Here is a 13,191-nt window from a genome sequence, read left to right as displayed (position 1 = left end):
GGCATTTAAAGTTTTGTTAGAACATGGTAATTCTACATCCTCCTCTCTTCCAATTGTGATCATACACGACAATTGGACCTTCTCCACCGTCCCAGTGGTCCAATAATCCACAGTTAAAAGAAGAAAAAAGTCGTTTATACCGTTTACCGCCAAACCCCCCCCCCAACGGGCAAACCATCTTCTCTAGCATGTCCAAAACCAGATCCCCCAAGTGGAAGTGAGGCAAAAATTCTGACATTACCCAAACCCTCGTACTTTGACCTCAGAGTCAACTCCAACTCATAGCAGTTACCGTCTCTTATGTACATACATACATCTGTGGGGTCAGTATGATGAAATCCTAATGTGCAGTCCATTTGGTGCTTCGACTCTTGGAAAATTTATGAGCTCCTCTCCCCCTACTTCTTCCCACCTGAACTCACATCAACAATTCCATTACTTTAACCTCTTTAAAACATATATAATGAACACTGATTTATTACCTGTATCTAGTTACAAAATAATGAAGGAAGGTAGAGATTTCTGCAATTCCTAGTTCCTTTCCAGGACACTGCCTGGTGCCTCCTCCGAATATCAGGAAATTACTTTGACATTCCAAGCCCTTCTCCTGCAATGAAGGCTAACCATCCATAATCAATACTAATTTAAATAAACAAGGAGGAAGGAGATCGTTGATTACCAACCATCCATCTCCAGGGATTAAAGGCTAATGGATCAGGATATGTACAAGGATCATAGTTTATCTCTCTTGTATATACATAAATTCTCCAGCCTTCAGGAATCACAAATCCTGCAAAAAAACAAATCTTTTGCCAAGTGAAATCCCAATAATTTGGCTAACTGAGTGACTACCTAAAAGTTTCAAAAGAAACCAAGTTTAATCTGGTTAAAAAAGCTTCCTTTCTTTTAAAAAAATCATTGAAAATAAGATCCAGGGGATTGCCTAGCTGGATTGGTAGGCGTTCCAGTTAAATCATGATAGGTAAGGTCCACAAAGAGAAGATCATTTCATGTCCACAAAGTGCACACTAAGATTAACAATTAAATGGATCCCACAATGCTCACCATTTAGTTCCATTTCTTCAGTAGTTTTCCTTAAAACTCCGTTAACAATGGTTGCTAATCTTGATGTCTCAAAAATCACCTGCATAACAAAACCAAACACATTCAGTAAACTTTTCTTTACAAATTTTAATGATTAAAGAAGAATGGTTTGTTGGAAAAAAGGATACAAATTTCTTACAGCTCTAGTAAACTTCATTGGCTTAAGATCATTCCATTCAATTGGATCCTCTGGCCTTTTCTTTTCTCTAATTTCCATATGTTCTTTCTGAAATATTTTCAGCAAGTCAAAAGGCATGGAACAAAGACTTGAAGAACAATTAAAAGATAAAGAAAAGAATGTTCGTTTTCTCTTTTGTTACTTACTCTTAGCTCTTCGAGAACTCTTGGATGATCATGGAGATACTTGACGGCCATCATCGATGTAGTCGAAACAGTCTCGTAACCGGAATACAAAATCGTGATTATTTGATCAATGATCTCATCATCACTTAGTTTGTGTCTATTACTATCATCTTTTCTCATCAAGCACCCAAGCATGTCCTTGTGGGGTTCTTCAGAGTATCTTCTCTCTTCTATGAGTTGTCCTAATATTCTCAGAATATTTTTCCTTGCCTGCAAATCATGGTCAAAACATATTAATCTAATTGGAATATAAACCACAAAGACTGGATATATGAGTCGAAACGCTTGTCAAATTTCACCTCAAGTCCGCCTCGATAATTCGAACGGGGAAGATCGATAGGAAGGGATAAGGTCCCCAACACCAGCTTAAAGAATTCAGGCATGAATTCCTGAGCTACTGAAGTGGATTCAGCAGTGGCAATTTGCTTAAGAGACGATAAAAATGCCATCTATAACAAAATATCAGACCAAAAGATGAGATTAGAAACAGAGGTGCTATGAGCAAAAACACCTGCTGTCTGTATGAATTTGAGTGTGATACAAACCTCTTTGGTCTTTTCCTGTATGTCAATGACTTTGTTTTCCCAATTACAGAGGAAAGTTCTCATGAATTCATCTATCTTGGGCAAGAGTCGTTCTCTGATCATAGTGGGACTAACGAGGGAAAGCAAAGCTCGTCTCATTAGCTTATGAGTGGAGCCATGAACCGCTGCAATGTTGCATTTCCCCAAGATATCAAGCATGGATTGTGGGTAACCAGGAACAAGCCCTTTGGCTTCATTCATTAGGATATATCTGTTGAGCTCTGGATCCATGGAAACTGCCGTAGGACACCCCAGTATATGGGATTTGAAGAAGCTGCCATACCTGTTTGTAAACAGAAACAAAGCACACGACTTTAGAACATCAACTAGCTTAGCTGTTTCATTAACAAATATTAAGATACAAGTAATAACCTTGCTCTTCGGTTTTTCATAAAGTTGGGACCTTGCTTGAGAAACTCAGTGGTTTCACCAAAGATTGGCCAGCCCATGGTACCAGGTGGCAAACCTTTCTTACTGTATCTCAGCTCATTCCATCTCAACAAAGCAGTGCAGATAGAGACGACTAAGACAAACAACAACCCCAAAATTATCATGAAAGGAGCCATTGTTTTACTCCAAATAAAGCTCTGCAAATGGGTTATGGAGGGGGCTTCCTCATAAGTATAAAAGGGCACACATATATATAGACCTGTAAAGTGTAAACCACTCCCACAGTCCCTCCCACCCCCCTCTATGCGTAGTCATTGACAGATAGAAGACATATAGGCCGAACCATGCAGCTCATTAAGATAGGAGACCCTACCCCTTGAAAGATTTTAAGGAAGTATATTTATTTTAAACATTGTTTTTAAAACTGCCTATAAGCAAAGCAACTAACCCTCTTGACTAAACCTAGATTTTGAATCTTAAACATAAAATAATGAACAGAACATGCAGATTAAGACAGAACTCAGTCTTCAAGAATCCAAGGCATGAATGTTTGATTGTCAAGTTGTGGGATTTAATAAAATATATATTATGATGAGGAATTGTTGTTGGTTTTTACAAAGAAATGATTTGGATATAATTGGAATGAGAAATAGATGAAAGACGTAACTAGTTCAGTCAAAGGTAAAAAAGGAGAGGGAGGGGTAGGAAAATTGCTTGAAGAGGGCGAGAAGCACATGCATACCACCCCATTGGACCTAAAAGTATGTAGTTATACATATACATGTACACATATATCCAAAGCCCCAGTGCTTCACATGTCTGTCAACAATATCTGTTCATGGATATACAAAAAAAAAACTCACTAAAGGACATCCTCTTGCTTACCATGTGAATAAGTGGAGAAAGGGGTTTGGTTCCATTGTAACTGTTGATTTCGAGCTTTGAATGCTCCCTTTGGCGAAGTGCAATGGCGCTGTAATTCCATGAAAACTATGCTATTTAGAATTTGGACTCTTCTTCTTCTAAGTTTTGAAATTTATCAGTGTCTTTTTTGTCTTCAGTTTTTTTTTCCTCAACAGAGATAAATAAAACTTGGAAAGGCCATAGTATTTAGGACTAGATTAATTCCGTGAAGGAGTTGGATTCTTTCGATTTGTTTTGTTATTATACGGTGCGTGCTGTACGTTTGGACTTTTTCCTTCCGAAGGATCTTGAAAGAGATGTTCTTTCATATAATTTACCATCAAATTTTGGACAATCATTTCATTCGTACATTGCTTTAAACATGAGGGAGAGATAATGAGGTAACGTTTAGTCGGTAATCTTTTTAACTTATTTTTAATGTTTTTATTATTTTAATATTTGAAGTTGAGACAATTAACATACATATTGACAATGACAATTTAATAACTAGTTAAATTGAATATAAATAATAAAATGAAATATTGTTCTTCTTAAAGATTTAGAGTTTGAACAACTATGTATAAAATAAGTTTTCAATGACTTTAAGAAATTTAAAACATATGTTATATTGTGATTATCTTATACTATTAAAAAAACTAACTATAATATAATACATAAAGCACCTAATGCTACTACAACAATGTTTAACACGTATTAGTGTCGCATTTTATAACTTAATTTAGTTGTAGGAATGTAATGTCATTACTTGTATATATTATTAATAAATTATTAATATAGTATCATAAAAAATAAGTTTATTTATAATGGTATATCATCTGATTTATACATAGGTAACACATTAAATACTCATCCGAAAATGACGTACACACTAAAAAATAACAAAAGGAAGTGGTATTTACATGATCAAACAGAAAAGGAAGCATGCTTTAAATTTAAAAAGTGCACAATGGAAAATTTGGAGGTGTGCATTAAGATGAGATATTAGGGTACACTAATCACATCATACCACTAAAGAAAGATTGTGGGTTTGGAATTTTGCTAATTGATTATCTTTCGATATATACTGTTTTGTTTGCATGAAGATCTTAATGCTTTTTATTGATTGGAATATTAATATGGTACGAGACAACAAATCCAACCGTTTCCCTTAATTTTCCGAAATTATAGGGAAATTTTGTTCTCATCTTTTAAATAATATATGGAAAAGTTTCGGGGCATCGAATAGCTGCTTTTTCAATCCTTCAGTTAGGGCAAAATGTGTGCCTTAAAATGCTTCCTTCAAAATTATTGTCAACGAAAGATCATTAGTATAATTTAGAGAAAAAATAAATGCAATTAATATATTATGCTTCACCGACTTCATTCAAAATTATTATCAACCAAATGATCGTCTAAACTGAAGCCTAAAATAAGTTTTATTATTGGGCACTCCATTTTTTAAAATTAAAAATAAAAATCGTTTTAAGGTGTTTTATTTAAATATCACGGTTAAAAAATATTTTGATATATATATATATATATATATTGTTAATTCACCGATTTTTTTTCTTTTTTAAAAGGTAAATCTGTTACGCGTGTCTTATAGAAGCTGTGTTTAATAGATGTGGCACTCCTTCCTCTCTCCTTACTTTTTCAGGATCAGAGTGAAAAAGAATTTAAAAAGTATAGAAATAAAAATTTTAAAAACTAAGATACATTAGTGCATTTAGGGATGTAAATTGGGTGGGTGGATGCGAGATGCAAGACTAAAACCCAAAGGCAAAAGGGTGTTTAAGGCCATCAATCTTTTCAAAAGAATTAATATGGCCCTCCACTCTTTTTGCACCCAATGTGGCCCTTCAATTTAGAAAAATTAATGTGATTCTTTGACCAACGTTTTCTCTCGTTGACTAACAGGTTACATTACTTCGTGCTGAAGTGTCACTTTAAGTTGGCCAACATCCTATTTTTTCTCTCAATCTAATCTTTCTTTTTCTCTTATATTTTGATCACTAAAATTTAAAAGTTTTCAATTTAATCACTTAACTTTTGAATTGCTCATATTTTAATTATCATGATTTATTTTATTAATATTTAAATATGATGTGACATTTTTCAACCAAAATTTTATTTTTTCCCTTTCATTACCAGATTTAATGAACCCATATAGAACTTGTAAAAAAACTGAAAAATTGGGGATAAACTACTTGACCGGGTAAGGAAAGAAAAAATAGAAATATTTGGTTGAAAATGAAGAAAAATGAAATGAGAGAGTAAAGGAGGAGAGTGGAGATTTGGAAATATATAAAGCATAGAGAATATTTTGTAATTTAACTATAATTGAGAATGTTTTTTATTTCAATATAATTTTTAAAATTTAATTTAATTAATATTATTTTAATCATATATTAATAAAAAGGGTATAATAAATTTCACATCATACATAAATATTAATAAAATAAATCATGATATTCAAAATATGAGTAATCCAAAATTTGAGTGATTAAATTGAAAACTTATAAAGTTTAGTGACTAAGATAGAAAAGAGATAAGATAGTTAAGTAATTAATGATATAATTTTCTCATTTACAACAACATTAAACAAACGGTCAATGGTCACATTGAGTTATTTTCTTGAGTTGGAGGCCCATATTGAAAGAAAAAAATATGATGTTGGCCTTCTTAAAATGATACATCAACACAAAGTAATAGAGTCGTTAGTCAAATGATCACATTAAATTTTTTTCTGACTTAAAAAGCCACATTAGTTGCCAAAAAAAAATAGGTCACATTAATTTTTTTATTGTTGAAAAGTACGAGGACCTTAAGAACTATTTTATCAAACCTAAAATCATTACACGCACGACTGAAATTATATCCTCCCTATCATATCTGTGATTATGTGAATATTGAGATTCACTTAATCTCTAGTTTACCAGAAATTATTTCAAAGATTCTAGTCACCACGTTAACTATAATCTTAATGGATCATACCCGTTAATTTTAAAATAACTTACAAAAAACAGTCTACTCATAAAAAAATTAAATTATATATTTTTAACATATTTATCTTAAAAGCCACGTTTAGTCAACCATGCCTTTTACATAAATTAAAACATCTTCTGAAAATTACCGACTAACCTATTACGTAAGATAAATTCATCCTTTGTTAAATATACTTTAATTTGAAATGTAATTTTAAAAATTAATAAAAATTTATATGTACTAGATTTATCAAACATTGTCTTTTAGAAGAAAAAAATATATTTTTCTTTTATTGGTGTGTCACTTATCTATTTTTTCGTCTTTGTTGATTGACGGTTATATCAACTTTAATATTAGTTACTAATAGCTGACAATCTTTATTATTTTCTCTATATTATATCTTATTTTTTTTCAATAAGTCTGCATGTGTTTAGGGATGAGCATGGAACCTAAACTCAACGCGTTCCGATCGGATCCAACCCGATTTGGTCGGGGGTTTTTTAATTTCGGGTTCAAATCGGGTTGGGTTGGGTTTTTTTAAGGTGATGTTCAGGTCGGGTTAGATTCAAGATTAGGGTGAAAATACCCGATCCGACCATACCCAAAAAATATATAATTTTACCTTTTATATTTAGGAATAATTACAATAATAACCGTCTATATATTATTATTTTTCAATTAAATCATTTTTTTATTGAATAAAAATAATATTTTTTATTATTTCGGGTCAGGTTGAATCGGATTTTATCTCAAAAAAATCGGGTCGGGTTCGGTCTGGTGGAGGGTATATATTTTCAGGTCGAGTTGGGTGAAGGATGTAAAATTTTTCGGGTTGGGTCGTCCCTACATGTGTTGCACGTTTTCATCTGTCTTTTTGGCACGTTTTCTTTCTTTTTTTGACATGTTTTTCGGATTTTTGGCCCCCGACTCTTATTTGATATTTTGTTGATCTTTCCTGCTTTGGACTATGGATGGCAAAAAAACCCGAACCCGACGGGGAAAACCGAAATCGAATAAACGGGGACGGGGACGGAGAAAAACCGTTTATGCTAAACGGGGATGGGGACGGGGAAAAACTGTTTATGCTAAATGGGGCCGGGAACTGGTTTGGTAATCCCCGCCCCGATTACCCGCCCCAATACCCGACCCGATACCCGACCCGATAAATATTAAAAATAATTATTTTATATATATTTAATTTAAATATATATACCCGGCCCGATACCCGTTTAAATAACCGTTTATGCTAAACATGGATATCTGTTTCCCCGCGATTTTTCTGATTACCCGATGGGGATTCTCATTTAAATCCCCGCGGTTTTTTAAGCGGGACGGGTACAGATTTTTTAAATGGGGACGGGGACGGGGGAGCAATACCCGACCCAACCCGGCCCGTTGCCATCCCTACTTTGGACCCTTATATTGGATTTAGATACCTGATTTGCGTTTAAATAACTAACGATCTGTCTCGTCTCATTTACAGCCCTAGTTTCAATAAAAACCACACAAAACTGATACCATTATTATATTAACTAGTATTTTTTTTATTAAGGATACGTTTAGTTAATGAAATATAAGATTTTAAAATAACATTATTAAAATATAATATTATTATAAGAATGTTTTGTTACCTGGTTTGTTTGTTTGGTAGAAATAAAAAATTATAATATTTGGTTGGAAAAATATATAATTGCTTGAATGCATATTTTATCAAATTATCGTTGTCATATATATATATATGTATTTTAAAAAGTTAAACTTTAATTTTAAATTATAAATATTTGAATAAAAAATTATAGAAATATTTTAATTGTTATATTATCTAACTTTTGAGAAAAAATACATTCAATATATAATTAGTATATAAAACTTATAATTTTTAAATAATTTTTTATGATCATCATATTTATTTATATAAAAAATAATATTATGATCTCGAGTAGATAAAGATATTATTTTAATATATAATATCTATATTTTAATAACTTAAAGTTAGATATTATTAAAATATATATTATACTTTACAATCATATTGTTTTTCCCCATAAAATTATAAATAATTAATATATTGAATATTAAAAATATAAAATTATTTTAAATATTCAAATTTGTTAATATATTGTTTTTCACCTTATAAATATGGATCTTTTATTTTCTTTAATAAATAATTTCAGAGCGTTGTCCGGTGCAAGAGGGCCTCGTTCTTGTTTGCTTCTGCTTTCTTTATTGTTATTATCTACCCCATACCTATTTATTTACTTTAATGTGTGTATGCATGCACAATAATTCTACGAATATTTTCTTCTGTTTTTATTTTTCTCTCCACCAAACTTTTTACTGTTTATGCTTCATTTCCCGTAAAAAATAGAAGACCCAAACCAAAATGGCACAGAAAATAAAAAAAGTGTGTTGTGGGGTTCAGCTCAGAGTACGATTGAGTGCACGTGTGGTATCCACATGTTTTTATTCACGGATTCTTGTCTCTTTGCTTCCCCCTCTCATACTCTCTTTTCACCTTCTTCTCTCGTGATTTTGTTAAATAACACTATAATAATTCAAGTATATAATATAAAGATAACATACATACGGATGTTTCAAAAGTATTAAAAATATAAATTATCAACTTACTTCAATAATTAAATAAAATATTATATTTTAAGAGATTTTAAATTTGAATAATTACATATATATATATATATAAAGTTTATATTTATTGTCAATTAATTTAAAAAATCATAAATAAATATTATGCTTTAATTACTTCAAACTAGGGGTGTAAACGAGCCAAGTCGAGCTCGAGTATTACTGAACTTGACTCGACTCGAAACTCGCGAGCTTAAAATTTTTAAGCTCGACTCAAACTCGAAATCCTGAACTGAAGCTCGTGAACAGCTCGAAAAGGCTCGAAATGAAGAAAAAAATTCTTAAACTTAACAATATTAAATCGTCAAACTAAAACTCGAATCTTAAATAATAAAAGTCTTATTGTATTTTCACATAAATATTAATATTATTAATAATTTATTTTTAAAAAAAAAATCTTAATATATTATATTTTCGAGCTGCTCACGAGTTTTTCAAGTCGAATATCAAGTAGCTCGTTTTAGCTCGTTAAGAATTCGAGTCGAGCTTGAGTTCGAGTCGAGTCCATTCGATCCGAGTATTTATCGAGCCTTGACCGAGTCTATCTCGAATAGCTCACGATCTGTCTCGTCTCATTTACCGCCATATTTCAAACAATGAAAAAATGTAAAATATAATTATGGCAATCTAAGAAAAAGAAATATAGAATACTAAACAGAACAACGACGTGAATTATTGGATGTGCGTCAGTTTGACCGTATATTTTCTTTGAAACCTTCGTATCGTTCTCTTATCCCCTCCTCCTTTCCACCAGCGGTTAAAGTTGTTGTCCCAGTTCTTATTTGTCGTCTCTGATTTCATTTCAAGGAGTTGCATGAAACTGATGAAAGAGGACGGAGAGAGAGTTTAGGGTAAACTGCAAACTCTGGGTTTGCAGGCCGAAAGGAAATAGAGTTAGCGGCAGCGGCAGCAGCGAATGCGACAATTGGGAGTTCACGTGTGGTGGTCCCCATCCCTTTGCCGCCTCCTTTCTTCCACACATTATCAACACCATCTCACATTCTCACCTTTTTCTTTTTAAACCCTCACCCCACGCCCACGCCCACGCCAACCCTATTACACCTTAAACTGTATGACGAGTGAACTCAGTCTAATTTTGATACATAAACAATAATATATACCACAAATTTGGGTTATCATTATTGCGATGTGTATTGACTTTTGCGAGAGAGAGAGAGAGAGAGAGAGAGAGAGGATTATGGTTTCATGTAGGGTACGAGCCTAAAAGTTGTACATGTGCAAGCCTTGTAAAATAAGATGCCTTTCAACACAATTCTCGTTTAATGGGGCCATTGCTCACATCCTGACTTCATACATAAAACAAAAATAATTTCATATAGTTCTTGTCACCAATCAATTTAGACCCTTGGATTGGGCTTACAGCAAAATCTCCTCCAATTGGACTCTCCAAGCAACAAACATGCATTATTGCTTAATAATGCCATAATGGAGAAATTGATCATCAATTTCTTAAAATTATAAGATGTAAGATGAAGATATACAAACGAGTTTTTTAGCACCGGATTGGGGGCGGGGGTTGTGTGAGCGCTTCGAATCAACATTTAGTGAAAGATTCTTAGCTTTTGGTTGGCTCCCACACCCCCATGTGTTAAAGGTCCCAATCCCAATTTGTTTCGACGCGTGAGTGCTTGTCTTTGCTGTTGTTTCTTTCATTTTTCGTTTTTTTTAATTAAGCCCACGATAGGTAACCTCATGTTTAAAAAGGGGTGTACCAAAACCATGTGATCTGGGGGCTGCCTGCCCACAAAGAGGATTGAAAACCTAGCAATGGTGGTGGTGGTGGGGATAACCCTTCTTCTCCAACAAATCCAACTGCACGTTGCCCCCTCATGGCCATATCATATCGTAATCTTCCCTCGCCACCATCGACAATTACCTGACAGTTTATGTGACCCTAATACAATTGATTCATTGTCCATGGAATTTTCAGACCTCAAATACATACATTTTTTTCCCAGTATCTTCCCTTATGCAGGCTTATAATATTTGATGAATGATTTGTTGACTTCATATACATTACCCAATTATTAGCTACAAAGACTTGTACCAATCCGTTATTCCTTTTTCACAACTCCTAGCTGGAATTCCATTTTGGGTGATCACCACTTTCTTAAGCGATTATACATACAATCTCCATTTCTTGATAAGTACCAGAGCACACACACATTATGTATAAATATATATTTGGTTTGGCAAAGTAATAAATTAAGCAAAAACTCTATTATTGAAATGGACAGTAATATATATTTGCCAATTGCCCTACTTGTTCGGCCTTGGCCCAAAATGTAGGGCCATCGGGGGAAACCAGATGCTCATTGCCACCGTGGTTGCAAAGAGTTGAAGGTATAATTATAAAGGGTTCTTTCTTTCTTTGCATTTGTTATTTGCTTATTCTAGGCCACTTGTCTAACCATTTCCCTAATCTTTGTAGCCCATTTTTCATACACTACAACATGGGATTACACGATTTCATGCTTCACGGAAAGTTGTTATCCTAAATTAAGAAAGATCCATTACCTTGAGAAGCCACTTTTACACATTGATAATTTATTCACATCAAAAAGGCTTTTTTATTATCGGGATTGGGTTGTTTCGTTTATTTTGTTTTCAATTTCTGTGTTTTAAATCAATTTGGATAAATCTTAAAATTCAAATCAATTTCTAGATCAGAAAATGATTTTGTTTGTAGAAACCCTAACCTCAAAACCTTTCTTCTGTTTTTCTTATAATATATTGAGTTGAAATCGGGTCGTAACTGAATTTATAAAAATAAATAAATTTAAACAAAGATTAAATTAAACTGAAATATATCTGACTGAAGTCGTGACCGACAAAATTTTGACCCGTCCTCCCCCATTGCAATCCCTACTTATAACTACTTCTATTTTTATTATTTTATACATTTATATAATAATGCTATGTTATTTCTTTTTTGGGTTTGAATCCCAAGGGATCAAAATAGAGTATATACATATATTCTTGTTTTGGACTAAGCCCAATGGATTATATTTTTAAATAAGGGCACACTACCTCATATATCATCGAATTTTAGGTGTTGTATCGTTTATAGCGTTAGACTTCTAATTTTGTCAATTATAACATTGAGCTTTGATTTTCATTTCAATTATACCATTGAACTGTTAAATTGTTAATGACATGATAATATGACTGACGACTGCTGACTTGGTTGAAGATTATCAACGTAGACACCTCACTAAAACGACATTGTTTTGATTCGGACGTTAATGATTTAATGGTCTAGTTGTATAAAATGAATTTAATGCTATAATTTAAAAAAATTTAAAATAATAATATAAACGATACAACACTTAAAGTTTAGTGGTATCCGATGTAATTTACACTTTAAATAATTATATGATGATGTTTAAACTTAATTGATCATACGTTGCAGCATGACCTATTGTATATTTTAGACGAAAGCAAACAAAATTAAGATAAGAATAATGAGACGGCCAATATTGAAAGCCAAAAATACTATGTTGTATATATTTGTCCTTGTCTTCTTCCTTCATAAAACCTTATTGAAATATCATAAACTAAATCACTACTCTCTCCAACAGATAGATCCGAACAGTAAGATTTGGAACTCAGTCCAATGCAATGCTCTCTTTTATTTTCTTCCTTTCAGTTCTCCATCTTCTGATCTCCGCCACTGCAATGGGTGGCGAATCAGCAGCCTATACACCGACCGAGAATATTTCTCCTCAACTGTGGTTCATCATCGTCCTCCTCATCAGGAGATGATCGAGGATGGGTCCCTGATGAAAGGTCCAAATTTTCTGCCTTCAATGCCGACAACATTTCATTTGTTTCCACAGCCTCCAGGCAAGATCATTCTACTCCTCAAGTTCCTTACATGACAGCTAGAGTTTTTCATGACAAATTCACTTATAGTTTTCAAGTATCACCAGGCCTCAAGTTTCTCCGATTCTATTTCTATCCTGTTCAATACTCTGACTTCGACGCAGCCGCTTCCTTTTTCTCTGTTGTCGCCAATGATTACCTACTCCTCCATAATTTCAGTGCCTCTTTTACCGTTTCTACCAACGATGCCGCCACACCTGGGACGGCCGCATTGGTGAAGGAATTTATGGTTCCGGTTTCCGAAACCGGGAAGCTAAATGTTACATTTTTGCCACCACCAAACTATTTGGCTTTTGTCAACGGTATTGAAGTT

At 33.2% G+C, this 13,191-nt stretch overlaps 1 protein-coding gene across 1 annotated transcript; it reads right to left on the bottom strand.

The window, feature by feature from the left end:
- Positions 1-2,792, bottom strand: LOC120153818 (cytochrome P450 85A-like). The gene is made up of 9 exons (XM_039165689.1): positions 2,424-2,792; positions 2,013-2,334; positions 1,767-1,916; positions 1,429-1,677; positions 1,244-1,330; positions 1,066-1,144; positions 684-790; positions 483-607; positions 1-412 (listed from the first exon to the last, which is right to left on the bottom strand). Exons 1-9 carry the CDS (start codon positions 2,615-2,617, stop codon positions 325-327), a joined length of 1,401 nt encoding a protein of 466 aa, XP_039021620.1. The 5' UTR covers positions 2,618-2,792; the 3' UTR covers positions 1-324.
- Positions 2,793-13,191: the final 10,399 nt, after the last annotated feature.

Source organism: Hibiscus syriacus, unplaced genomic scaffold, assembly GCF_006381635.1.
Source record: "Hibiscus syriacus cultivar Baekdansim isolate YM2019G1 unplaced genomic scaffold, ASM638163v2 tig00111105_pilon, whole genome shotgun sequence".
In the NCBI taxonomy this organism is placed as follows: domain Eukaryota; kingdom Viridiplantae; phylum Streptophyta; class Magnoliopsida; order Malvales; family Malvaceae; genus Hibiscus; species Hibiscus syriacus.
The sequence above is the reverse complement of the archived record's forward strand: the minus strand, read 5'-3'. Positions and strand labels throughout refer to the sequence as shown.